Source organism: Centropristis striata, chromosome 7, assembly GCF_030273125.1.
Source record: "Centropristis striata isolate RG_2023a ecotype Rhode Island chromosome 7, C.striata_1.0, whole genome shotgun sequence".
NCBI classification, from domain to species: Eukaryota; Metazoa; Chordata; class Actinopteri; order Perciformes; family Serranidae; genus Centropristis; species Centropristis striata.
This window is the reverse complement of record NC_081523.1, coordinates 33,580,809-33,608,300: the sequence shown is the minus strand read 5'-3', so window position 1 is coordinate 33,608,300 and position 27,492 is coordinate 33,580,809. Positions and strand designations below refer to the sequence as shown.

Sequence of the window (27,492 nt, the reverse complement as noted above, 5' to 3'; positions counted from 1 at the left end):
GAAAAATAATAGTTTATGTACATTTGAAACAAGTAGACCATACATTAAAAATCCCTTTCATTAGTTTAAATAGAACAGCAATAAAAAAGCTTAAATGCAGCAATTTGATACGATAAAAACAAAGATTACAGCCTCAAAAGTAACATTGTAGAGTGTTAAAACCCACAAATAATGCACAAAAAAAATATTTTTTTCACTTATTAAAATAAATATTTTGTCTCATTTTATTTTATTTTGTCGCGCAAATATTAAATGTTTTATTTCAGGTTTCTCTGAATCAAAATAAACATAAAAACCTGAAATTATTTATGAACCCTTGAAAAGAAACTCCTGGTTTATTTATGTTTCATTTTATAAGAGAAAGTTTAAATTTTGAGATTTTTACAGCTACAAAAAAATGAATGTGAGAGAAACTGATTCATCTTTAAAAATCAATGGGTCTCTGTCATCAATTTCTGCTGTTGACAGAATAATTATTTATTTTTATATTGTTACAAAACCCTCTATAGAAATATTATTGTTATTGTACTGTATTATTATTGTTATTATTATTATTATTATTGTTATTATTATAGTGTTTCAGATCCATATAAAAGATTGAGGTTTATGAGGGATATTTTAAAGTTTATTCTCAGAGGTTTTGTATTAAATACAGAAAGCACAACGGCTGTATTTTTTTAAATACCATTACTTAGTTTTACGTTTGGCTTTAACTTTTCCTCAATATCTGGAACACAGTAGTTATTAAAACATGTTTTGTTTTTATTAACTAATTTTTAAAAAGTCAACGAGTGTCTCCAGTATAATTGTGGTGTAACATGTGAATACAGTCACGCAGAAATATTCCTGTAAATCCAGTGGGAAGTGATTTTAAAATGAGTCATTACCATGACTAACAGCTAAAAACACCATCAAAATTACTAGAAAAACAAATTATAGACATATAAGTGGAATGGGACCTCATTCAAATTCCATTAATGCCAAAAACAGTCCACAATGTTTCCCACAAATCATTTTTAACACTGACTTTGTAAAAAAAAAAACCCATGAATTTCTTAGAAAAATACCTTTAAAATCTTTTCAGTGCACGTTAGAGTCAGATCAAACTAATTTACAGTCTTTTCAGTGACTGATTGAAGCTTTAATGAGCTACCAGAGGAGCAGGGATTCATACCCGCGACCCTTTGAATTCCCCATTGGCTACCGTCGACCCTGAACTCGAGCTCCGGCCAATCAGACGGCCTGTTGTTGCTCCACATTCCTGCGCGCTGAAAAAGTCGCTTTAAGCCGACAAGAGTTCATTTTCAGACGCTTATGTTTGTGTTTTTGTTCGTTATCAATCCACCAGAGGTCCCGAGGATGACAAATGGGGCCTGTCAGGGCGACGCCAGTCATAACAACACACACACACACACACACACACACACACACGCTTACGTTTTCAGGCATTTAGCTGATGTTCTTATCCACAGCAGCTTACAATGACTGATGTACACACACACGTACTGTATGCTTCACATGCCTGGCTGTGTGTGTGTGTGTGTGTGTGTGTGTGTGTGTGTGTGTGTGTGTGTGTGTGTGTGTGTGTGAGCTGCAGACGGGTGGGAAAGCTCGGGGTCGTGGATAACAAGTCAGATCCAGAAACACAATGAGCTCGGCTGTAATCTGTCTTATCTGCACACACACACACACACACACACACACAGCTGACAGCAGGGCGACCACCTACAGGATCCGTACTAATAATAATAATAAATGTTGTAATGATGATGTTAGTTTCCTCGCTGATAGACGGTTCAGAGTTCTGCAGAAGATGAATGAACAGAAACGTTCTCTGAGCTTCTGACAGTTTTGTGTTTCTTCTAAAACGTCTTTGGGCTCAAACCAGCATTTTAAAAAAAGAGAAACTTTGTGCCTGAGGTCCACTCTACAGGTATGTTTTTTTTTAAATCGTACCTTTTCCCCCTAAAAAAAGAAAAAAAAATCCGTCCACCTTTGTTTTATGAAACAAACACAAACGGTTTCAAACACTCAAACAAGCATTCCGGACCAGTAGGTGGCGTAGTTGATATTTTGTGTGGCAATATTATATTGACTCATGGCCGCCAAGTATCAATATTTAGCGTTACGACAGGCCGTTTTCTTTTTTTGGAGGCCGTAGCGGGCCCACTTTTAGGAATATACTGGAGATACTGGAATGAAAATTGAAACTTGAAGATCTAAGAAATCTATAGGCACCATGTGGTCAGGATGTCGTGTCGGGAAGTTGCTCTAATAACGCTGCAAAGTTCAGCTTTTTCTATGTTTCATTCATATAAATTGAGAGCAGTGAAGCTTGTTGTTTGTGAAAGTTTGATAAAATGCTGCAGTTGTTGTCGTCCATACATGTTTTATATCAGTTCAGTTCGGTTTCACTGAATACTTTGTTGGTCAGTCTGTGGGTTTGACTGTCATTGTGGAGAAATAAAAAGACTGAAGTGAGATGAATATGCTGATTCACACAACCAATGTTTATGTTTTTAGTTTGTGGCGCTATCTAGTGGAGTATAAAATCCAAAGTCAAACAATGGACAATGTTGTTTGAAGTAATGTCAATTAACTGAAGTATATTGTGTTTTCGTGTAACCGATGTAACTATGTCATTTCAGTTTCTCACATCGTCCTTGTGATTACTTCACTTTCAGGATTTATGTGGATTTCTTTACTTTTTTTAACCTTAGAGAAGAGGTTTTGTAGAAGAAAGCAAACAGAAATGCTGCCTTTTAACAAACCATAATCTCATAGTTTAGAGCATGTGGCCACTGAATGAGCTGATAACAACCTGCTGCACCTTCTAGAAGGTGGAGTAGGTCCCTACTGGCCCAGGCTGATAAGCGTCCATTCCTTCATGTGATAATGTTTGAAGCAGGTGTCCCTTATTTGATTTTTAGCTTAACCTTAGAAAAGTATTTTTGTAGCCTTAACGTAACAAGCCTGTCTCCTTTTTTAATTTTACATTTACAACCAGATACCTAAGAAGCTGGGATGTAAAACGTAAAGAAAACAGAAAGTGATAATCAGTTAATTACGGAAACCCTGAAAGGCAAGGTGGAAAACTTTTTTTTCGGGCATTGTTGGCCAAAACCTTGTGTGCTATCTAAGTATATTAGTGCTATATTAAGTAGCCATGTGGAACACAGCAGTGTCTTCACAATATGATTCCATTAGACCTTATATCTACACTGTTTAACCCAAATCAGCACCTATGCACAGTCCCATTATGTTTTACAGACATTTGTAGTTAACTAATAAGGTAAAACATTTTGTTTATGTTGCATTTTGCTGACTTTCACTTCCCTTTGTATCATGCATCAGGCACGTCCCTCAAAACAGCGTAAAGAAGCCTTAAAGTGTTATCTCATACATACAAGATAGTATAGGTTTTGGCCAACAATGCCCGATAAACTTTGTAAAAATACACTCTGACTTCTGAATTTAATGCATTTTTTTTGTTTTTCGTTTTACAGAGAGTCCCAACTTTTTGGATTTGGGGTTGTACCTCAGATGTCGGAGCTGGAACAGGTCAGAAAACCATCACAGGGTGAGGAGGCTCCTGCCAGGTCAGCCACTGTTATAAAACACATTACTTGGTATTTCGCAAACACAAATACTGTGGCAATCATGTTTGCACACAGAAGCTGGACAGGACTGTGTGTGCAAATGATTTCATGAGGCACAAATAAGATACAGGTGCAAATGTGCAAAATCGATATGCACGCTGACATGTCCTTCCCATGAGACTATTTATTGCATGATTCTCAATCTACAGGAAAAGATACATATATCCTGAAAAATTGGGATTTTTTGAGATTACATAAATTTCTCAGATTAGGCTTTCGGTGGAGCTGAAATTCATGTACAGCAGTGCTCGAATTCACAACCCCGACTTCAGAAGAAACCTGTCTTATTGGACGTTTCAGGCCAGAAACGAACTTGCTGTTAATGGTGCCCCGTGTGAGGCACCCTACGTTAATAAGGTATCCTTAAATCCCTACATCATGTATATCTTGATGTTTGGTTGTTGGTCTGTCTCCAACTATTTATGCTGCCGTCTTGGCCAGGTCTTACTTGAAAATTAGATCAGTGATCCCAATGTGACTAACCCAGTGAAACAAGGGTTAGATAAGTAAAAAATGAATTATTGAAGACACGATGATGTGTACAAGGAAAGAGGTAGAGGAGGAGTTACATTTCATCACAAATGACTGATATATTACTCATGCTTACGTGTTTGCATGATGTCAGCCTCGTGTGTCTTGCAGCGGTTCTGCACGTCCCCAGAAATTAACGCCAAGCTTCCACAAAATGCAATACACACATGAGCAGCAGGGGGCAGTGTAGGAGCAGGAATCTCCACAGAACAACATGCTGCTTTAACAATCTGCAGACCATCAATACGACAGCGCCGTATCATTTTTCTGCCATTATCGCAGAATTAACAACACAGTTTCCTTCACGTTTTTTATTTACATCCTGCAAAACTTGCAGGCCTGACGTCTCTAGTGCCCCCTCTAGTGGACACCTCCAGTAACACATATTGTGCACATTGTTTACATTGTTAAAAAGTAACATATATCTCCAGCCTTATAGAAGGTCGTTATTAGGGATGTGCCCAAATCTGAATATCCAGCAAAGCACAAATAATGTACAAGAAACATAGTTTTTCTTGTTATCATTCAGGAAAATTAAAAGTTCATTGACACGTCAGCCTTTATGTTTCTTTAAATTATGACAAGTACACTATAAGGATGTAGAAATGTACTTTCTGATTAATTATATTCAAACATTGAATCAATTTGATGATTCTAAAATACAACAACTGCATTTCCAGTTAATTTTAGGTCAGAAAATATAATATTTCCCCGACTTAACATAACTTCTGCTCTTCCATCCAAATACAGAGAGACGGCTAACTTGTTGGTAGCATCTTCTCAGTATAAGCAAAGCAGACAATTGATACTCTATGTAAGCGTTTTGGAGAGATTTTAATGCAACATTAAACGTGTTTTCTCGTTATTTTTCTCAGTTTTAGACTCAAAAATACACTAAATGTTGCTCAGTTTGTCACCAGTGTAGAGATGGTGCTTCTGTTTCTTTCTATTAACTCAAGAGATATAAATAGAAACAGAAAAATACAAGACGATTCATAGTCCAGTCAACCTTCAGATTTTTTGCTGCGGCGAATAAAGAGACACTCAGAGAGATTTACATGTGGCCTGTGTTCTTCTGACCATCCCAACATTTGTACTTAGTGTCAATAAAGATCATTTAAATTGAATTGAACTGACTCTGGAGCAGGCAGCAAAGAAGAGGGAGATGCAGAGAGAGAAAAGGCAAAGGTTGGGAGGAAGGAAAAGAGAAAAAGGGAGAGTTTGAAGATGAGGATGGAGAAAAAGAAAAAGAGGAAAGTGAGACTAAGAGAGAAATAATAGGAGGGGAGGGGGGGGGGGTGGCTGGAGGAGATAAGGGAGAGAGAGGGGAGGGGAGAGGGCAAGAGAACAGGAGAGAGAGAGGGGGAGGGAGGGAGAGAGAGAGAGAGGCTAGCGCAGCAGCCGCTCCGGTAGTTTTGGCTCCGGAGACGCGCAGGACGCAGCGAACTGTCCCGGCTCCCCCTCCATGGTTCACCGCAGCCCGGAGGAGGGACACACCTTCCACCGCTGCCTGGAAACCAGCGCTCAGGAGCCGCCGCACACACTCTGACAGCAGTAAGCCTCTTCAGCAACTTTCACTTAAAAGAAAAAACATCTAAGGGAAACTCCGGAGCGTCCCCGCGCCTCTGCCCGCCCACCGCTGCCTCTGCTCGGCCACGGAGAGCCCGCCGCGCCGCTGAGCTCACTGGGACTTACCCGGACCTTTTTATACATCCTGCAGAAACTTTTACTCGCTTCCTGCTTTGCATCGTAAACTAATCCAAAGTGTGCGCGCTTGTTTGTTTGTTTTTTTATTTTTATTTTGGTGCAGGTTTTGGCGTGCGTAAAAATCCGCCGCGCTAAAAGAGAAACCATCCGAGCCGGAGACAGCGCAGCGGAGCGGAGCGGCAGCCCGCCTCAAGTCAGTTTACACTCCCGGGTTTATTTGCTGCAGAGTTTACACACATTTCATGTCCCAGAAAAGACGTTGACGCGCATTTTATGTGCAAAAAGAAACTTTACTGCTTATTTTTTAAGACAGGGTTAGGAGGAAACAGAATGAAATACTTTTGGATGTGAATTTAAAGTAAATGAAGTCTCAGTTATAAGACGATGAGACTTTTTCTTTAAAAATATATTAGATTTCTGACTGTGGGGAGACTGATGCCTTACATCCTTTAAAATGCACCATATTTTACAGTTTTTAAAGAGAAAATGTAGATTTTTTTGATTCATTTTCTGCAGAAACAACCTGTCTCTGCATCTTAAAACTCAAATAGAAACTTACAGCATGTTCAACTCATCTCCAAACTATTTTAGACAGAAATATATCAGAGTTCATGTTCGGCTTTTGCAGAATAAAATGTGTATTATGGTGAAATCCTGCAGGCTGAAACACTGAAAGTGTATCAGGACAAACTGAGGATCACATGAAACAATAATTTACTGTTCACTGACAAGTTTCTGATGCTTTTATTAGTCTTTTTTACTACAAATTTAAATTCAAAGTGTGATGTCGGTGTCCTTATTTTCTCATTATCAGCTCAGTTTTTCAAGCTTTAATATAAATATGAAGTGGCTGACGGGAAAGAAACCAGGTGGAATCAGACTTAAGTAAATGTTTAAAATTTAAATTTAATAGATAAGAAGAATCATCTGTATTTCAGGTCATCAGAAACACTGAGCTTGCTTCATTTGAGACTTCAGTGTATATTTATTTTACTCCAAAACACCTAAGACCTCATTTTAATACAATAAACAGGCAAATATCTATTACATGCATGTATTTAAATATTTTTTATGAACCATTTAATTCACTAAAATTGAGAAATTGTGCTCAGTGTCAGGAAACGTGTCTGTAATGTTACAGACACGCAGGAGGAGGTTAAATTTGTGTGTGTTCATGTTTCAAATTCAACACAAAGTGACTGAAAAGCAGATTTTTTTCTTTTGGTATAAACTTGAAGGTAAAACCTGTAAATCAGGTGCAGATCAGGTGCGTCTCGCTCAGCTAAACACCAGAAAATGAGAGTTAAATGTGAGTGATGAGGCTGGATTCTGAGTTTGACGCCTTGACATGCAAACACACTTCGATTTATGTTTATTTTTTTAGCTTTAGTCTCATTTAAAAGCCTGTAAATGTGGAAATTTAGTAATTAATATGACATTTAAAGTGATAAATGTCATCCTAAAGTAGAGAAACTTTTTTTGCATCTAGATTGTCATCTTCTCAGCCTCTCTGGGTATGCGTCTTGTGTTTTTACGCTCTGTGCATGCTGCCGTGACCTCCTGTGATGCTGATGATTGACAGCTGACCCTTTCTCTCTCTGACCCCCCAGCAGCCGGCGGGCAGCCATGCTGAAGCCGGGCGACCCCAGCGGCTCGGCCTTCCTGAAGGTGGACCCGTCCTACCTGCAGCACTGGCAGCAGCTCTTCCCTCAGGCGCAGCTGAAGGCTCCTTTGGCCCCGCCGCCACCGCCTCCCCCTGACCGCCTCTCCATCCCCATGGACAGCCTGCGCCAGTCTCGCCTGCACAGCCACCTCCTGGCCTCCACACACTGCACCTCCTCTTCTTCTTCCACCTCCTCCTCTGCTTCGTCCTCAGCGGCGGCGGCGGCTGCAGCAGCAGCTCTCACGCCGTCCTCCTCCATCTCCATCTCCACCTCTGCAGGGATCTCCCAGCTGCCCGTCCCCCAGCAGATCGCGCTCTTCGGGCAGGCGTTGGCCCCGGTGTGTGCCGGACCAGGAGGAGGAGGAGGAGACCTGGTGGTGGTGGTGCCCCCGGAGAACCAGCAGGGTCACAACCCAGCGGCGGGGCTCCTCCACCAGGCCAAGGAGCAGAGCTGCGGCGTGGTGTCGTCCAGCGTGAAGAGCAGCGGCGGAGGAGGAGAGCGAGGAGAGGACGGAGGGAAAGGAGCCACCGGCAGGTTCAAGCTGACCTCCGAGGAGCTGGACTACTACCTGTACGGACAGCAGAGGATGGAGATCATCCCGCTGAGCAACCACACGGGAGAGCTCAACAACCGTACGTACACACACACACACACACACACACACATGCTGTCACTGAGTCTACTCGAGGTGTTTTGACACTTTAATATTCCCAGAGGCTCTCTGGTCGTCTGTTCAGTTCCAGCTACTCTCACACGTTTTATCTGATACATTCCCCCTCATATTCTTGTAATATTTAATATCAATGACATTTCTACAGAGTTTAATATTGTTTTCTGCAGTTGTTTGTCACCTTGAGGCATTTTAATCTTATTTAAATGTACAAAATTATATTAAAACATCACAATTAAGTTTATAAAGTCGAATTTAAAAAGGAATATTAGAATATATGACCAAAATATTCCACTATTAGTAATTATCAGTAATTTATAGTGATGTTTTGCCGTAGTGTAAAAAGTTTATTGTCACTGTAATAATTTTATAATTATATTTCTGCAAAAATTTTGTGTGTGCAACACAGGAAAGTAAGTTTATTGAGAGTGTATTATGGTTTATTAATTAATTAATTCAATTATTGCAAGTTTCAATAAATTAAAAACAATCTATTTTAATTGTCATTTAAATATCATAAAACATAAATACATTAATAGTAATAATAATAATAATTATAATCATCATCATCACCATCATAATTATTTTAATGTTATCATTTAAATATTCTTAATAGGGATTTTAGTGTTATTGCATAAGCAGCTGCTATTTTAATAATAGAGTAATTTCATATAATTTAACATTTTTATTCTCTTGGCTCGCTGCTTGTCTAAATATTTATAATTTGTTTTTATAGTATTTAATCAAGCATTAACAGTGCTATGAAAATATTAATATGATATTTATCTATTTAAAAGCCCAACAAAATGAGTGTCAGGCCTTAATTGCAGCAAAACATTCACTTAAAATTAATAATGCATATTAAAGAAAATGAGAAATACATTAATTATAACCAAAGTAGATTTCTTCTCCTTTTCCCACCACTTTAAAGTAAAATAAATATATTGAGCTGTAGTTGGTGATGTTACAGTTGGTTTGACAGCTGCTCAGTGGGACAGTAGGAGGAGGGTCAGAGTGTGGAGGTCAGGGGTCAGAGGTCAGTAGCGCGGCCGGGCTCAGAGCCTCACACGGCGGCAGCAGCGGGCCGCAGCTCCCGGTTAATCTTCACCAGACTCCATTCACTTTTTAATGAATTAAAGACAGCGGGGCTCACACCTGTCCGTCCTCACAGCGCCACTGCGCCGTGTTTTATCTAATGTGTGTGTGCGCCGATTATTAATATAACACACACTCCGATCAAAGCGATCGATTAACTGCGTATCAGTTTTATTTTATGCGAGTTTTATTCACTTAAAGACGAAAAACGGCTCGTCTGACGCCTTTAACAGACTTTTCCTTCTCCTTCACTTATTCTAGCAGTTAAAAATAGTATTAAATACATGTGAATATCATTAGATTATTTATTATATATTTAGGCTATCACTCAAGTTTAATGAATTCATGCACAATAAAAACACGTTTGATGAGTTTTAATTGACCTTTTATTTCTTTGATATCTGCTGTGAATCTGCGTGTGTGTGTGTGTGTGTGTGTGTGTGCGTCTTTTACGCATGACAGCGCTCTGTCAATAACTGTCCACACACACACACACACACAAACACACACACACACACGCTGTCCCGGGGCTCAGAGGAGCGTTTCATCAGTCAGTCAGCGTGTCCCGTCCTCAGCGGCCCTTGTGTCTGTTGTCGGTTTACCGGCACCGGACGGACTCTCCGCCGGTCCGAGCCGCTCCGCTTCCCGCTGCGCACGAGCTGGAGATCAAAGCGAAGCCTCGTGCTTTTTAATTCCGACTATTTAAGGTGGAAATTTCGTGTTTTGGCAGCTTTATTTTTCACTTTTCTATCCCGGATTATATTTTATTGAGCCAATGTGATCTTAACACTGTCATATCATGTTTGTTTGTTTTACATAAGGCCTATAATATATTAGAAATATAGCCTATTATAGATTTCAATTTCAGTTTTATCTTTATTTCCATTGCTGTGTTAATTACGATTTATTCTTGGTAGAAAATCACTTTAAATTAATGCAAATTATTTTTGTTTGTTTTCAAGCTCAACATAAATTTGTTATAATAGGCAGATTCATATTTTTTTGTGCTTATTTTTTAAATACGAGTGCAGCACTTAGTATTCACAATACTGTATAAAATATCTGTATCTGTTTAAAAGTAGCATATTAATAGATTATAATATTTAAATTGTGTTTATTCCTTTCTTTGTATTTTGGCGTTTTGTTTTTTAGCATGCAATCTTGGCTTTCTTTTAATATTGTTATGTTAGGCCTATTGATAGTATTAATGAAGTGCATATTTAGTTCAGAGTGTAGCATATATATATATATATATATATATATATATATATATATATATATATATATATATATATATATTACAAAGGATTCCTTTATTATCTGCATAATAATCTGATTTAAAAGTGTCTTTCTCTCTCTCTCTCTCTCTCTCTCTCTCTCTCTCTGCCTGTCTCTGTAAACAGCGTGTCCACTCTCTAATAGCCTCTATTATAGACGTTATAATACATCATCTTATTGATATATTGTTTTCCCTGTAATATATGTGTAATATTTCTGCAGTAATGGACTTTTAAACTTCAGGTTTATTCAACAGAACGATCCTAACGTTAGAATATTTAGAAATGTAAATGGTAGGCTACGTTTTAGTCATGCTTAATCTTACAGGCTAATACATGCTATAATAACAACAATAATGATAATAATAATAATAATAATAATAATAATAATAAAATGTCGCGCTGTGACATCGTAACTTTAGAGTTTATTATGAAGTGACTGTCGCTGTTTTTTTGGTTTCAGGCAGCGAGCCTAAACACCAGCGTGTGTGTGTGTGTGTGTGTGTGTGTGTGTGTGTGTGTATTCCGCGGTGATAAAACGGACCATCAGCAGTAATCTGCGTCGATACGCGCCGGCAGGGCCGATGAGGGATGGAGGGACAAGCAGGAATTAATTGCCGTATATAGTTTTGTGTTTGTGGAGGAGAGAGAGAGAGAGAGAGAGAGAGAGAGAGAGAGAAAGACAGAGAGAGAGAGAGAGAGGAGGGGAGGAGGGGGATCGATCCCGCGGCCACCGGCCCGCTATTTATCATCCCAACACGGCCGTATTGAGGTCTCTGGGGTGTGTGCGCGCGTTCGTGTGTGCGCGCGTGCACATTGGTGTGGGTGGGGGTGTAGATAAAGCAGTCACACACACACACACACACACTCCCTCATGTGTCACAGGCTGACCTCGATAATTAATTACACCAATAATAATAATAATAATAATAGTAATAATAATGAAGATTATAATAAGAAGAATATTTATATGAAATTCCAGAAAAGTTGCATGTGTGTTTTCATATGTAGTTGTATTGAAAATTGTATTTAGTTTATTTATCTCTGTTTTGATTTTTTTTTCCCAAAACATTTTTATGTTTTTGTATGTTATGTTTTTATTCATGTGCAGTTCAGGAAATATTGATCAAACAGCTGTTGGGTTGTTTTGATAAGACATCTCGAAATTTTGTTATTTTGCAAAATTATTTATTTTTATTGTGCAATCAGGAGAAAATCAATCTAAAGTATGTTGGTTATTTTTTGTATTATTATTTTTTTTAATAGCTTTTATCTGATTTTGCAAATTAATTAATATAGTTAATATATTTATCTTTTTTTTTCTAGTTACGATAATGTTCCTTTACATATTTCTTTTCTTTTTAATATAAGAAAACATAAAAACTCTTTTGCTAATACATGCAATGTTTCCCAAAAGTTTAACTGAAACTTCAATTCAACTCACTTTTCTGATAAAACATCTGTGTTTATAATGGAAAATACAAACTGTTTTAGAATTATGACCATTTAAACACATTTTTAAAGTGTGTTTCAGATATATTTCAGACTATTTTCATCAGAAAATAATATGTATTCAAATAAAATAAATTTTGTATTTCTAAAGTGATACATTGTAACCTTCAAAGCAGAATTGAGAATGCAGTTTTGTTGTATCGGAACGTAATGAATATATTTATAATTAATAATACAATGTCCACCTGATAAATGTTAACTTCAAAAGTCGCTCACTTTTAGCTCTGTGTTTGGTCTCCACCTCCTCCTGAGGGAAATATCAGTTTTTTTAGCTGCTAAATGTTTAACTTTCTGAACAAGCTGTTTCTTTTTACATTCTCCTCTCTGTGCCCTTGTATTTCACTGCAACATATAAAATACATATGAATATATAAGTCCTGCAGCTCTATGGAATCAGCACAATCATAAAAAAATGTTGAGTTTCTCTGATAAATATTTTTTTTTTTAATTGGAAAATATGGAATCTATATATAAACACTTTTCCAAGTGCCCAAAAGATTCAAACATTTTTTTTAAAAACAGTTGTTTCCACATATTGAAGGACTGTCATGTCCAGCCAAAAAATGACCAAAAAAAGATACAAAAAAGACACAAAATTACTAAAAAGGACACAAAAAGGCACAAAAAAAGATGTAAAATGACAAAAAAAAAAAACACAAAATACCAAAGAAAAGACACAAAATTACCAAAAAAGTGACATAAAAAGACACAAAATTTCCAAAAAATATGTACAAAAAAATTATGCAAAATGACCAAAAAAGTTTTCTCCACATATTGTACATAATGAAGTATTGTCATGTTTCAAGCCTATCCTGTCCTCTCCTCTCTGCTCTGTGTAAACAGCCTCTCCTGTCCTCTCCTCTCTGCTCTGTGTAAACAGCCTCTCCTGTCCTCTCCTCTCTGCTCTGTGTAAACAGCCTCTCCTGTCCTCTCCTCTCTGCTCTGTGTAAACAGATTTTCAGTGAATATTTGTCACGTGACCGTTGGTCTCAGCAGAATCAATCATGTCTTCTCAGTGTCTCTGAGCAGCAGAATTTAATGTTTTTAACAGGATCTGGTTAGTGCAAATGCTTTATTTTAAATGACACATGGAGAATAAAGAGATTCTGACAATAATATCAACATTTTAACACAAGTTCTGGTCACTTTTTCTTACAGTAACATTTGTGATAGATGATCGGTTCAAGGACCGTAGGAAAGTTCAAACTCTGTTAATGACGCCTGTTTTTACAGTTTCTATCTATGATAAACTGTGTATTTTTGGCGATTATTTAAAGAAAACATACTTTCAGAGGGTTATAACAAACTGTGTGCTGTTTGCTACTAATTGCGTCGAGTACAGCGAGTTTATCAGAGTTTGTTTCTGAACCAGGACAATAAATGTGTCATAAAAACCAAAACTAGGAGCTAAAAGAGGCTCAGAGTCTCTGTGGAGGTTGGTTCAGTCTACAGAGTGGAAGTGGAGTCCTCTCTGTGTGGTCTGTCCTCATCTGGACTCACAGCTGCGTTGGAAACAAACACAGACGTTAACATGGACGCTCTTTATGAAGTGTGATGGTTTTGTTGTGGAGGAGTCCAAGAGTTTGTTACGGAGCCACGACCTTTCTTGCTGTTTGGGATGGCGGCGAGTCAGGAAACTGTACTCTGCTCTGACTCTTAACTCCTCTGGAAGGGCAGAAAAAATATGTTTTCTACGAGACGAGAAGTGCTTAAAATCATAGTTTTTAAGGAGATTTACTCATTAAGAATATCCTGATTTTGAGGGGAGAATGCAGAGCTTTCAGTGGAAACGGCACCCAGCGTTCGGTTGCTCATAGTCAGAGTGGAGCTGTCTAAACACTGGCGATGGATGCAGCAGAATACTGAGTTTGAATGATGGGCAGCGAGCAGCGAACGCCATAACAAGTTCACAGCCAGTTCATCAGTCTGAACGAGAGGAAAGACTCCATGTTCTCCGGACAGCAGAGGCTGTTTACACAGAGCAGAGAGGAGAGGACAGGAGAGGCTGTTTACACAGAGCAGAGAGGAGAGGACAGGACAGGAGAGGCTGTTTACACAGAGCAGAGAGGAGAGGACAGGGGAGGCTGGAAACATGACAATACTTCAATATATACAATATATGGAGAAAACTGTTTTGTTTTGTCCCTTTTCATAATTTTATGTCTTCTTTCGTTCTTTCATTCTTTTCTTATTTGTGTCTTTTTTTGGTAAATTTTTGTCTTTTTTTGGTATTTTGTGTTTTTTTGTGTCTCCCTTGGTAATTTTACGTCTTTTTTTTTGGTAATTTTATGTAGTTTTTGGTCATTTTGTGTTTGTAAAAACATTCATAACTTTTTTTTTTTTCTGTCATTCTAACTGTGTTATTCTGCACAAAGACATGTTTGAGTTGTTCCCACTTCTAGCCATGATTGTGCTGATTCCATAGAGCTGCAGGACTTATAGATTCATATATATATATTATATGTTGCAGTGAAATACAAAGACACAGTGAGGAACATATAAAAATAGTAAAAAAGAAACATCCTGAAGCTGCTTGTTGGGGTTCAGAGGCTGAACCAGTTAAACCAGCGTTCCCACTGCTGAGGAGCTGAACTCTCTTCAGGTTGGAGGAGTTTTGGAGAATCCAGCCTGTAAAAATTTTCCCATTTACTCAAGCGTGACTCTGTGTCACATTCTGCGGTTTATAAATGACCATAGCACGTTTTAATTGACTTCCATCCATCACGGTGTAAAAGCTGCCGTCGCTCTCTCAAACTGCGGATATTTAATTTTGGGAAAAAGAGGAAAAAAAGCATCCTGTTCCTCTGTGCGGCTCTGTGGGAGTTTTGTGTGCAGATAATAATCTCTCATTATGTTGCTACAGTCAATTAGCATCCATTACTGTCAGACTGCATCTCTGAGTAAATGTTGACACTTGCTAATTCCCAGCAAAACGCTGCTCGCCACATTTAACCTGCAACAACACAGCGGAGAGTTTCAGACTCTCAGATCCTGAAACCTCTACCTCTTTTTCTTCACTCTCAGTTTTTCTCACAAGGATCAAACCGGTTCCATAAAGTTTTATATAATCATTTAACTCTAACTTTTAACTAAAAGCACCAATGAAAAACAGTTAATTTATCAGACAGAGCCTCAGATTATTCTTTAAAAGTTCTGTTGGCATTTGTACATTTCTGCATATTTAGTTTTTTGCACCATTTATTGTTTATAGTTTATTTTATGTGCACTTTATGCTTTCTATTGCTGCACAACAATTTCCCTCCAGATAAATAAGCTTTTAAAACTCCAATAAATGCAAATAAACAATATGTAATCCCATTAACCATTTAACTTACTCTGCTGTTTCACAAAATTAGTTTATTAGCATTTTTTCTCAAGGATATTGTCAATTAATAAATGTATTTAAGGTTTCTCTAGGTCCTAAAAAGTCTTAAAATGTCTAAAATGTAACATCAATGTTGCTTTTATTTTCCTGAATTCTAAAAATGGCTGCATTAATTGCAAACATGTTTAAAAAAAAAGACAACAACAATAAATACATTTGCAAACAACTGTATTGGAATCAAAAAATGAAATGCAAAACATGCAAATTTATAGAATCATAGACTGAAATCAGGGCATAAAATCAGCATTTTACTTACTAAAAAATTAATTTGCTTATAACAAGGCACAATTTTTCAATAAAAGTTGTGTAATGAAGTTACAAGTGTTAGTTATAAATGTATGTTGTTTGTCTGCTGGTTCTAAGATGTAATTATGGTCTTTTTTGTTAATTTTGTGTGTTTTTTGGTCATTTTATGTCTCTTTTTGTGTCTTTTTGTGTCTCTTTTGGTAATATTACATCTTTTTTTGTGTTTGGAAGAACTTTTGTGACACCTGGAAAGTGTTTATATTTAAATTCCATTTCATTCCTTTTTTAAAAATATAATTTAGCAGAAAAATCAACTTGCGTTATTTATTTTTTCACAATTTCTGTCATTCTAACTGTGTTATTCTGCACAAAGACATGTTTGAGTTGTTCTGATTGTGCTGATTCCATAGAGCTTATAGATTTATAGAGATTTTATATGTTGCAGTGAAACACAAGCACACAGAGAGGAGAATGTAAAAAGAGGGGAAAAAACACCTTGAAACTGTTTGTTGGGGTTCAGAGGGTGAACCAGTTAAACCAGAGAAAAAAAGCAAAATTTTACAATAAATGTTGTGTATTTACATCATATAATGTTTGTTGTTTGTTTGCTGGTTATGAAAAATAATAATGTAATAATCTGCTGCTTGTGTGTGTGTGTGTGTGTGTAGGCTGTGACATGTGTGCAGACAACAGGAACGGCGAGTGTCCGATGCACGGCCCTCTTCACTCTCTGCGGCGCCTCGTCGGCACCAGCAGCACGGCGGCGCCCGTCACGCTGCCCGACGTCCCTGATTGGCTCAGAGATCTGCCCCGAGAGGTGACACACACTTCCTGTCTCAACTCTGTGTTTCAGGAGGTTTCAGAGAAGTTTTGCTGAGAATTTCCAAACAATCAAGCCTGCCTCTTTCTGTTTAAAGGTTTAATTGTAATAATAACAATAAATTGTAGCAATACAAGTGAATTATAGAAATAGAAATTAATTTGAATATATAAAATAAATTATAGAAATAGAAATATGTTAACAAATAGAAATATGGATAAAATATTACTTAATATTGTGTCAGAAATAAATTGTATAAATAGGAAAAAACTTAACAGAAGGTACAGTATCAATAGAAATGAATTGAATCGATAAAAGTGAATCATATAAATAGAAATTCATTTGAATAAATACTATAAATTGTCTACATATAAATATATTGTAGTATACAGAAATTGTTTAGATACAAACATATGATATACATAAGGATTATTTAAAATTGTACAAGAAATCAATTGTATAAAGAGTAAAAAAAATCAAACGTATCAATATAAATAAATGGTTTCAAAGAATAAAATAATATAAATCAAAATAAATTGCTTGAATAGAAATATATTATATATTATAAATATGAGTGATTTGTTTACATAAATAATAAGTTGTTTACATAGAAATACATTGTGGGGGAAAAATTGAACTAAATAGAAATGCATTTTGTAAAATGAAATAAATTGGTTGATTTAAAATAAAATATAAAATAAATGTTTTTGATTAAAATAAATTGTTAATAAAAAAAATGTATATAAATAAAAATAAGTTGTATTAATAAAAATATGTTTTGTGAAATGAAATAATTTGCATTATCAGAATTAATTGGTTTCATTAATTAAAATACATATATAAATAGAAATACATTTATAAATGGGTTATATCTGCACTGGAGTCCAGTTCTTTATGAACTCTGTGTGTGTGTGTGTGTGTGTGTGTGTGTGTGCAGGTGTGTCTGTGCACCAGTACGGTTCCTGGTCTGGGTTACGGGATCTGTGCGGCTCAGAGGATCCCTCAGGGGACGTGGATCGGCCCGTTCCAGGGCGTCCCCCTGCTGCTGGACAAGCTGATGACCGGAGCCGTCAGGAACAGCCGGCACCTGTGGGAGGTAGGAGAGGGGGCTTCTGGGTAATGTAGTGCTCAGTGTGTGTGTGTGTGTGTTGTGGTCAGCGTCATGTCACCTCTCAGTCCATTGATCAGAGCTGATTGTATTTACATACAGTGGCAGGAGAAAGTCAATGTGGCAGTTATAAACAGCTGCATTAGCATTAGAGGGGGGAGGGGGGAGGGGGGGGAGTGAAGGATGCTGGGAGACAGAGAGATAGATGAGTCCCTGGTGGCCGAGCTGGTAAAGGTCAGTCAGACGTCCGTTGAGTGGACATCAGTCTCTCTGCTGTTGACCGCAGCAGGACAGCGGGGGGGGGGTCAGAGGTCACGGGGGTGGAGCATGCACGACATCATAGGCCAAGTCCAGCAGACGACAGGAGCTCGTCACACAGAGGACGTGCTGAGTTCACTGAGATGCATATTTGTAGTTTTTTATATTCATTATATAATTTACTATTACGTTTTTCATTATCTTAATCATATAATATTCAGCTTATTTTTTAAAAGGAATTTTTAGCACTTTTCTGCCAGATTGCTTTATAGACAATAATAATAAGGTGAATAAAGTAAGATAATAAAGTTTAAAATAAATCAGTTGATTAACTGAAAAATCGACTGAAATTGAATTTTTTTTTCTATTTTTATATTATTGTAAATTAAATATGTTTGGATTTTCAACAAAACTAAATTAAGATAATAAGAAAGGTTAATTGTCAATCATTTTATTTATTTTATGACTATTAATTATATTGCCTACCTAAATTTACAGCTATGCATGCTTACTGTATGAGGCTAATAACAACTAATGACAGAGGACATGCTGAGTTCACTGACTGCAGGATTCTACAATTTCTAGTTAGACTTTATTGTCATTAAATGTAATTCACACAAAAAGACACACAAAAAAGACACAGAGAGATGTTAAATACCAAATACCTCTTCTCTCTGCTCTGTGTAAACAGTCTCTCCTGTCCTCTCCTCTCTGCTCTGTGTAAACAGCCTCTCCTGTCCTCTCCTCTCTGCTCTGTGTAAACAGCCTCTCCTGTCCTCTCTTCTCTGCTCTGTGTAAACAGCCTCTCCTGACCTCTCCTCTCTGCTCCGTGTAAACAGATTTTCAGTGAATATTTGTCACGTGACCGTTGGTCTCAGCAGAATCAATCATGTCTTCTCAGTGTCTTTGAGCAGCAGAATGTAATGTTTTTAACAGGATCTGGTTAGTGCAAACGCTTTATTTTAAGTGGCACATGTAGAATAAAGAGATTCTGATGCAAATATCAACATTTTAACAGAAGTTTTGTGGCCCCCTGGCCCCTCAGCCCCCGGCCCTGGAGGAGCCCTGATCCGATAAGCGTCTCTCACTGTGGGCAGGTTATCGGCCGGCGGGCTCATTAGGCGTATCGACGGAGACGCTTTACATTAAAACTCAGCGGCTGTTAAACTCGCTTATTGACGCGTCCTGAAACAGGAAGAGATGTTTGTCCTATAGCCAATCAGAGGCCTCGTGTCATGTTGTCTATGGCGTCCAGGAAGGGCCAGTTTTAATTAAGACACTCAGCGTGACGTCGGCTGGAACAGAGCAGTAGTATTTTAGGGCTCGACGCATCGATCCTCTGCAGCCGAGCTCACAGGCTCAGGTTAATGCTCCAACTGTCCCACACAGAGCTGCAAAAACAAGAGATCTCTCACATTATTATTCTCATATCTGAAGTATTTTTATGTTTTAACCCCAAACATGACGTCTGGTGTCAGTGGAGAACTGTAAAAAGCAAAATATTACCAAGTATGTTTGTCTGATTTATAGTCAAAATGTGTTATAACACTTAGAAAACATTTTATTTTAGAAATCTTCATTTTTACTTATTTCATTTGCAGATTTCTTTTTATTTATTACAAGCAAAAAATGCCTAAAATTTGTTTTTATTTTAATTATATAATTTATTATTATATTTTTTATTATCTTAATCATGTAATATTCATCTTAGTTTTTAAGTGGAATTTTTTTAGCACTTTTCCCACAGAATGCTTTATATATGATAATAATAATAATAATAATAATAATAATAATAATAATAAGGTAATTAAGATAAGATAAAAAGTTTAGAAATCAATCAGTCGATTAATCAGTTCATCATCTGATTGAAAATTATCAGACAACATTTTTTTTCTTTCTCTGCTTCCATTCTCTCTAAATTTGTGGAGTATTTTCCACCAAATTAAGAGTAATGGTGAATCATTTTTTGTTTTTTTATTTTATGACTATTTATTAATATTGCCAATCATGCACTTTTTTACACACGCATGCACGCGCACACACACACACACACACACACACATATGCTTCTTGGTTTTATAGATATAAGATACTACTACTACTAATAATTCAGTAATCAGTAAGTCTTTAAGTCTAACAGGAAAAAGTAAACTGCTTTTTAAAAAAAAAAAAATGCTAGTTGCAACTGTATGAGACTAATAACCACTAATAACAGCCACTCAATGGGCTGATAACATTCAAACATTCGTACAACCTCGTAAGTTCTTCACTTCCAGCATTTACGTGAATTAATTTGACTTTTTAAACCTTCTTTTCTAACGACAAAGCAGGAACTTAACTTTAGAGAAGTAATTTTGTGGCGTAATTGTAAGGAAACTTCATACTTTAACCAACACTTTTCAGCAAATGGACATTGAATGAGCTTATAACAACCTGATGCACCTACTAGAAGGTGGAGCAGGTATCTACTCGCCCAAACGTATTGATAATGGTTGACATGAGTTTCAATAAACCTAATTCAACTAAAAGTGAAATGTAACGAAACTGCAGCTGTGCTGATAACAACCTGCTGCACCTACTAGACGATGGAGCAGCCAAACTTATAGGCTGATAATGTTCGAGTTGAGTTTCAATAAACCAAACAAAACTAAAAGTGAAATGTCACAAAACTGTGGCTGTTAAATGAGCTTATAACAACCTGCTGCACCTACTAGAAGGTGGAACAAGCTGCTTCTCACCCAATTTTATGTAATGATAAACAGCCATTAAATAGCGGCAAAACCTCCAGATCGGGAGAATCAAACAGAGTAGCAGAACCTCAGATTGTTCCGTATTTGAGTAACATTACAGTAAATATTCCCACTTGTTTCTGACTTTACTTTGACCTCCTGATTGAAAAGAATGTGCAGAACAAATAGCAGAAACGTCCTGAAGTCACAGCTCTGACCTCGTCCTCTTCTTCTTTTTCTTTTCTTTTTCTTTTTTCCTTTTTTTTATGGGAGTTTTCTGTTGGCCGGACAGGGCGAGCTGTCAGCGCAGAGTCAGTGAAAACAGCCCGAACATCAGAAACTTCAGAGCAAAACTTCAGCTGCACAGTTTGAAGCAAAATATTTGGTTAGTGTGGGCCGATGATGAGCCTCCTGAGGGCTCAGGGCTGGTATCTCAGCTTTTTAAAGTCTGTTTTCTTTGTCTGTTCCTCGTAGCTGAGTCACTGTTGTCCGTCTCTACTTGTCCGCTGGTGTTTGTCCGCGTGTCCATCATCGTATTCCCGCTGAATTCCCCAAAGAATTCCCATCGACTTTAGTGTTTTCAGTGGTTTGTGGTCTCAGCGTCCAGTAAAGGCTCGTAATGTTTTCTTGACTGATGTCATGACTTCATGTTTGTGTAACTGTCTGAATTCTGGGTTTTATTAAAGCCTCATTGACATCATCACTTTGATTATATAATTCATGTCAAATTACATGTTTTTATTTCCTGTTGCTTTGATTGCAGCAAGACGTTTTCTGTTTTTATCGATGGAACTTTGGCATAACAGCAGCAACAACCGCACTGATATAACGCAGCGGATCAGAGGGCTTCAAGTTTAATCTGTGGAGTCATGAGAGCTCCAGCCTCAGGGATACAGTCATACAGGGCTTTTAATTTGAAAAGATTCAGAAGCAAAGTCCTTCAAGTCAGCCCTGAGCAACTTAAAGGACTTTTAACTGGATTTTCTGTCACATAATGTTAGATATAGATGAATAGATATACTTTATTTATCCCAAGCTGGGAAATTACAGTGTAGCAGCAGCATTACACACAGAGACACTAACAACACAATTAAATAAGAACAACCTAGGCATACTTCAAGTAATAAAATATAAAAATACAATAAAAAAAAAAAATCTAAAAAAGGAGTATGTATTAAGGAGTAGAATTCCAGTGCAGAATAAATATGAATAAATATTTATTTAAAAATAAATGTTTGGTGCTGTGAAACAAATAAGGTGCAATGAACAGTGTACATAAAAAACAAAGTGCATAGCGACAGAAAAAAAATTCACTGGCTCACAGATTTGAAACTAGTTCACACTTTATTTGAAATGCACATTTAAAGTTTTAGGCTGTTGTTATTCATTCATTTTCTGACTTCCTGTCTGCCTTCAATCTAATTGGTTCTTTCCAAAGACATCTTTCCAAAGACGTCATTTCAACAGGGTGGTGTGTTCATGGTGATAAAACCATGTGACTCTGATGAGTTTTTTGGCTTTTGAACCGTTTATTTACATTTCAGGAGTATTTTGTTTAGATGCTAAGCAGAAAGGTGAGGTTGAGGAGAGTTTTGTGATGTAGATATACAGCGTTAGAGTTGGTAAATCTCTGGCTGTGTTCGGGAACTCATGACCATCTACATGGGGACGAAAACTAGATTGTCTTTTTTAAAAAGATCAATCGAAATCTTTAGAGCTCACCTCAGCAGGACAGCAGTCCGGTGTTTCAGACATAAAGAATACAGAAATCTGTGTATAAAAAGATGGTTTGGAGAGGTTTAGGTACCCAGCATGCTTTCTTTCTCCGCCCTCACATTCCTGTCGAGTAAAGCAGAAGTTTATTTATAAAGCACATTTCATACACAAAGCCAATTCAGAGTGCTTTATAAAGGCATAAACAAAAAATTAGAGAATTTATGTTTAAAAGATGAAGCGCATTAGTATAAAAATGTAACATTTTTTACATCACCATGAGAAGTTTTAAGCCTCGTTTTTAATAAACACAGAGCTGAGGCCGACCTCAACAAACTGAAAACACAAACAACTTAAAGCTGTTTCTGCCTGTTGGAATAAAACAAACAGGCTCTACGACAATAACAAGACAACTTAGAAAACATCAGTCCCACAGTGACGTATGGTCTCCGGCAAAAAATAGTCCTGATCAGATGCCAAAAATCCATAATAATAATAATAATAATAATAATAATAATAATAATAATAATATATTATTATTATTATTATTATTATTATTACTACTATAATAAAGCTCCACCTGGACGCTCTCCTACAAACCAGCAAATATTGATGATATTAAAGAAAAGAATATTAAAGAAAGGGACAAATCATGTGGCGGTTTATGTGGTCGCTTTTAGACGTCCACTCCACATTCAATTTTTTTAATTTTTTAATTTCTACTTATATTAATTTATTAATATATTTCATTTCAGCATTCATTAATTTTTATATTTAATTCTACATTTATTCAGTTCTAGAGATTTTAGAGGTTCTGGGCGTTCTAGAAGTTTTGGGGGTTCAAGAGGTTCTGGAGGTCTTGGGGGTTCTGGGGGTTCTCCTCGTGGCTCCAGGAGGTCGTGTGACTCGTAGGTCGGCTCTGCTTGGTCAAACACTCGGTGAGTCGGGTTAACTCAGTTCAAGTCTCGCTCTGTGGGACTTCAGCCTGTAGGCAGGTCACCACGGGAGACCAGAACAAAGAGGGGGTTTCCATCAGAGCAACACAGTGTGTGTGTGTGTGTGTGTGTGGTGTTTTTACACTGATGAAGCTGCTGGTTGTTTCAGTGTCTGTTAAGGTTTTACACACTGACACAGCACAAACTCTTCATATCAGACAAAGTGACCAAAACTTGTGTTAAAATGTTGATATATTAGTGTCAGAATCTCTTTATTCTACATGTTTCATTTAAAATAAAGCGTTTCCACTAACCAGATCCTCTTAAAAACATTCAATTCTGCTCCTCAGAGACACTGAGAAGACATGATTGATTCTGCTGAGACCAACAGTCACATGACAAATATTCACTGAAAATCTGTTTACACAGAGCAGAGAGGAGAGGACAGGAGAGGCTGTTTACACAGAGCAGAGAGGAGAGGACAGGACAGGTTGTTTACACAGAGCAGAGAGGAGAAAGTTAATTATCTTAAATCAAGGAATAATACAAAACTTAAACTGTAAAAATATTTTTTTAAATTATGTCAAATTAATGGAGAAATACCATAATGTCACAAGGACACAGTTACCCTAAAAATAACAAGATTATTCAGTCTAAATTACCGTTTTTGCTGATATTTTAATTTACAGTAGACAACCCACTCACTGTATTTTTTTTTTTTTAACACGTTTTTTTTTTTGCAGTGTAGTTTTTGTACCTGAAAACCTAACAAAAGTGAAATGTATGGAAACAGCGACGTGGACTGACAACAACCGTCTGAACCCACTAGTAGGTGTTATTAGTAGGCCTCTACTTATGGGGAAGATAAACTTTGAAAAATGCATATTCATATATTCAGATTCATCTGATTTGAACCTACAGATTGAGCTGAACTCTGGGTGTTGGTATCTGACCCGTTGGTGCGTGGCGCTCTGCGGCTCCTCGCTGTGTGAGAACGCCGCCCTGCGTTCCCTCTGTTGACTCTGAGGTGAATCAGGGTCGGTTATCTAAATATTATCCGTCTCTCTGAACGATTATTACCCTCTGATTTATGAGCTCCTCGCTCTTTCACACGGTGACGAGCTCCTCTGGACGTGTGGAGGTCCAGACTGTTGCTCTTGGGCACTGAGGCGGCGGCGGTGATGGCGGTGATGGCGGCAGGTTTATGAGGCTTACTGCTGAAAACGACAGGTTGTGATTAAATGAGGAGCAGTCTGTCTTTATTCTGGATTTATTTACGGGGCGAGTCGGCCGTGTGGTTACTGCAGAGTGGAGAGATTTCTCTGAGGAAGAGGAGGATAAACAGCAATAATTTCGTCAGTCATGATCAGTTTTTATTAGCACCATTAGATATTTCAGTGAAGTTTAGTTTCAGAGTAGATAAAGTTACATATATGGAAAAAATAATAAGTAAATAAGTATAATTTTTAGGTAATCTTTTGGTAATTTTTAGGTCTGTTTCTTGTAAAGGTAATTTTAGATAACTTAATTACAGTATTTTAAGTAACATTCCACCCTGAGTGTTGTGTTGTAGTGCAGTGTAAGTGAAGCAGGTGGTGTTTGGACTCACAATATCATGAAAGTATTTTCTAAAATCAGTATAGTCAGTATATTAATGGCTCAGAAAATCAGTTTCCTCACAGTTAAAGTGTTTTTTCATTATTCTGTCCATCACCTCCAGGAGGAGGCGCAGAGAGATTAGCAAGAGGGGGAGGAGGAAGGAGAGCGAGAGAGAGGAGAGAGAGAGAGAGAGAGGGGAGGAGGAAGAGGAGGAGAAAGGAAGGAGGAGGAGAGAGAGAGGGAGAGAGAGAGAGAGGAGGAAGAGGAGAAGGGGAAAGGGAGGAGGAGGAAGGAGGGGAGGAAGGAGAGGAGGAGGAGGAGGAGAGGGAGAGAGGAGGCACAGTGAGATTAGAAAGAGGTGAAGGAGGAAGGAGAGGAGGAGGAGACATGAAGAGATAAGGAGGAGGAGGAGGAGAGAGAGAGAAAAATTAAAGAGGGAAAAGAGAAAAGGAAGATTTGAGAAAGAAGACAAGGAGCTGAGGAGGAGGAGGAGGAGGAGGAGGAGATGAAGAGAGCAGATAACAGTAGAATTAGTGGAGTTTCATTGATTAGCTGTAGAAGTGAAGCGTACGAGCATTGATCGGCTCTCAGGAACAGTTTTACAGGATTTAGACTGAAAAAGAGAAAGAAGGAGAAGGAGAAGGAGAAGAAAACAGTGTAGAGACAGAGAAGAAGAAGAAGAACTTTTTTGTCTGCAGATAAACAGCTGATTGGTCAGTTTGAGGCCCTCCTTTATCTCTATTCATTCACCTGTTTCTTACTTTTATCAGTCAGAACGAAGCTGATTCAGTTGGATGATGGTTACTGTGGTGCGTTCAGGTGCTTTCAGGGCCAATTGCAGACAGACCTGCCAAAACACTGACAAATGAGTGTTTTCTCAATGGAGTTTGGCTCAATCAGGGCTATGCCAACTGCAACTGTATGGACTCAAATTTCACAGATTTATCTGTGATTTAATGTAAATAAATGAAAAGTTGGCAGAAATAACTGCAACATGGTGCTGATGTGGAAAAAGTCTGAATTGATGCTTTGTCAGGTCTGTCTGCAAGAACACAAGAACACTGCTGTTAAAATGATGGTTTCATGAATGGAGTTCAGGACGATAGAAAGTTATAAATCAATGGATAGGAGTTTTTTTATGGAGTTTTAGGAGTTTTTAAGAGGCTGAAACGCAAAACAAATAGGACAAAAAGTTTACAGAATTTTTTTGATGAATTTAAGGTATAAATTAAGGGATGCTTTTGTGTTTTTTGGCCAATTGAATGCAGGTTTTTTGGCCAATTAAAGTGGTTTAGCTGTGATTTAATGTCAATAAACCGATCAAAAGTATGCAGAACTAACCAAAATATGATACTGATTTGGAAAAAGTCTGAATTCATGCTTTGCTTGTTGTCTTGCCGACAGACCTGACAAACAACTTTTAAAATGAGAGTTTTCTGAATGGAGTTTGGATCAATCATAGCTTTTATGCAGGAGAATCTTAAGGCCTGCAGCCTACGGAGCCGATTCTCTGTTGCATGAGAATGTTTTGTTGTTGAAAAGCTTCAGATACGCTGCTGTATGTTTCAGTGTGTGTGTGTGTGAGAGAGAGTGAGAGTGTGTCGTAACACCCTCAGACATGATAACTCACAGCTGCATTAGTGTCTCACTGACACACACACGTCACACACACATCGTCCTCTGATGCTGAAGCGACCATTTACATGCCAGCGATGCTTCAGAGCCGCAGTTAAGTGTTTCTAACTGATAACTGGAGCACATTCCTGTCCCAATACACACACACACACACACACACACACACACACACACACACACACACACACACACACACACTGAGGGTATCTCTGTCTGCTCCGTCCAGACAAGGAGAAGATTTACTCTCTGTAATAAGGTCAGAAGGTCAAAACACTGTCGGTAAATTTCAGACACACTTTCTGTCACACACACACACACACACACACACACACACACACTCAGCTGTTGGCTGATGTTGTGCAGATCACTCACCATCAGCTGTCAATCACAAAACTGCAAAAAATACCAAAAATATTCTCATTTAAGAGCTCGACATTTGATTCAATTTATTTTATTTTTGTTGTTTTTAACTTCAGTTAAAGGACAAATACAATAATTTACTAATTTAGTATATTACAAGTAAAGGTTCTACATTTTAAATCCTTTAATTCCTTAAAACTACACGAGTAAAATCACTCACCCCAGAACGCATCAAAAACGAGTTCATCATTTTGAACATAAACTACTTTCTATTGTTTTTAATTGAATATATGTCACAAAAAATGAGCAAATTATTATGTTCTGTTCTATTCATGTCTTAGTCAACAGACCAACTTTTATTATTATTCAGTGTTTTCAGTACCAAAAAGACTATTAATTTAGCGAAAAACAGATTTTATTTTGATCAGATTTTTAACCCTGATGCATCAGTTATAGTCTATAAAGTTTTTAAAATATTTTTCACTCGTGTTTATATTATTATTCTGTTCTGTTTTATTCATGTTTCATCAATGTCCCACCTTTTTGGATTCAGTTTTCAAGTACCAAAAGTACTTTTTTTATGAATTAA

General features: G+C 37.4%; 1 protein-coding gene across 1 annotated transcript in view; it reads left to right on the top strand.

Moving 5' to 3' along the window:
• Window positions 1-3,836: 3,836 nt before the first annotated feature.
• Window positions 3,837-27,492, top strand: part of prdm6 (PR domain containing 6) — a 118,485-nt gene continuing 94,829 nt past the window's right edge. Inside the window, exons 1-5 of the mRNA XM_059337382.1 lie at window positions 3,837-4,016; window positions 7,387-7,411; window positions 7,508-8,193; window positions 16,415-16,563; window positions 17,504-17,662. Of these exons, the coding sequence (XP_059193365.1) occupies window positions 7,524-8,193; window positions 16,415-16,563; window positions 17,504-17,662 (978 nt within the window). The 5' untranslated portion in view covers window positions 3,837-4,016; window positions 7,387-7,411; window positions 7,508-7,523. The remainder of the gene's footprint in view (window positions 4,017-7,386; window positions 7,412-7,507; window positions 8,194-16,414; window positions 16,564-17,503; window positions 17,663-27,492) is intronic.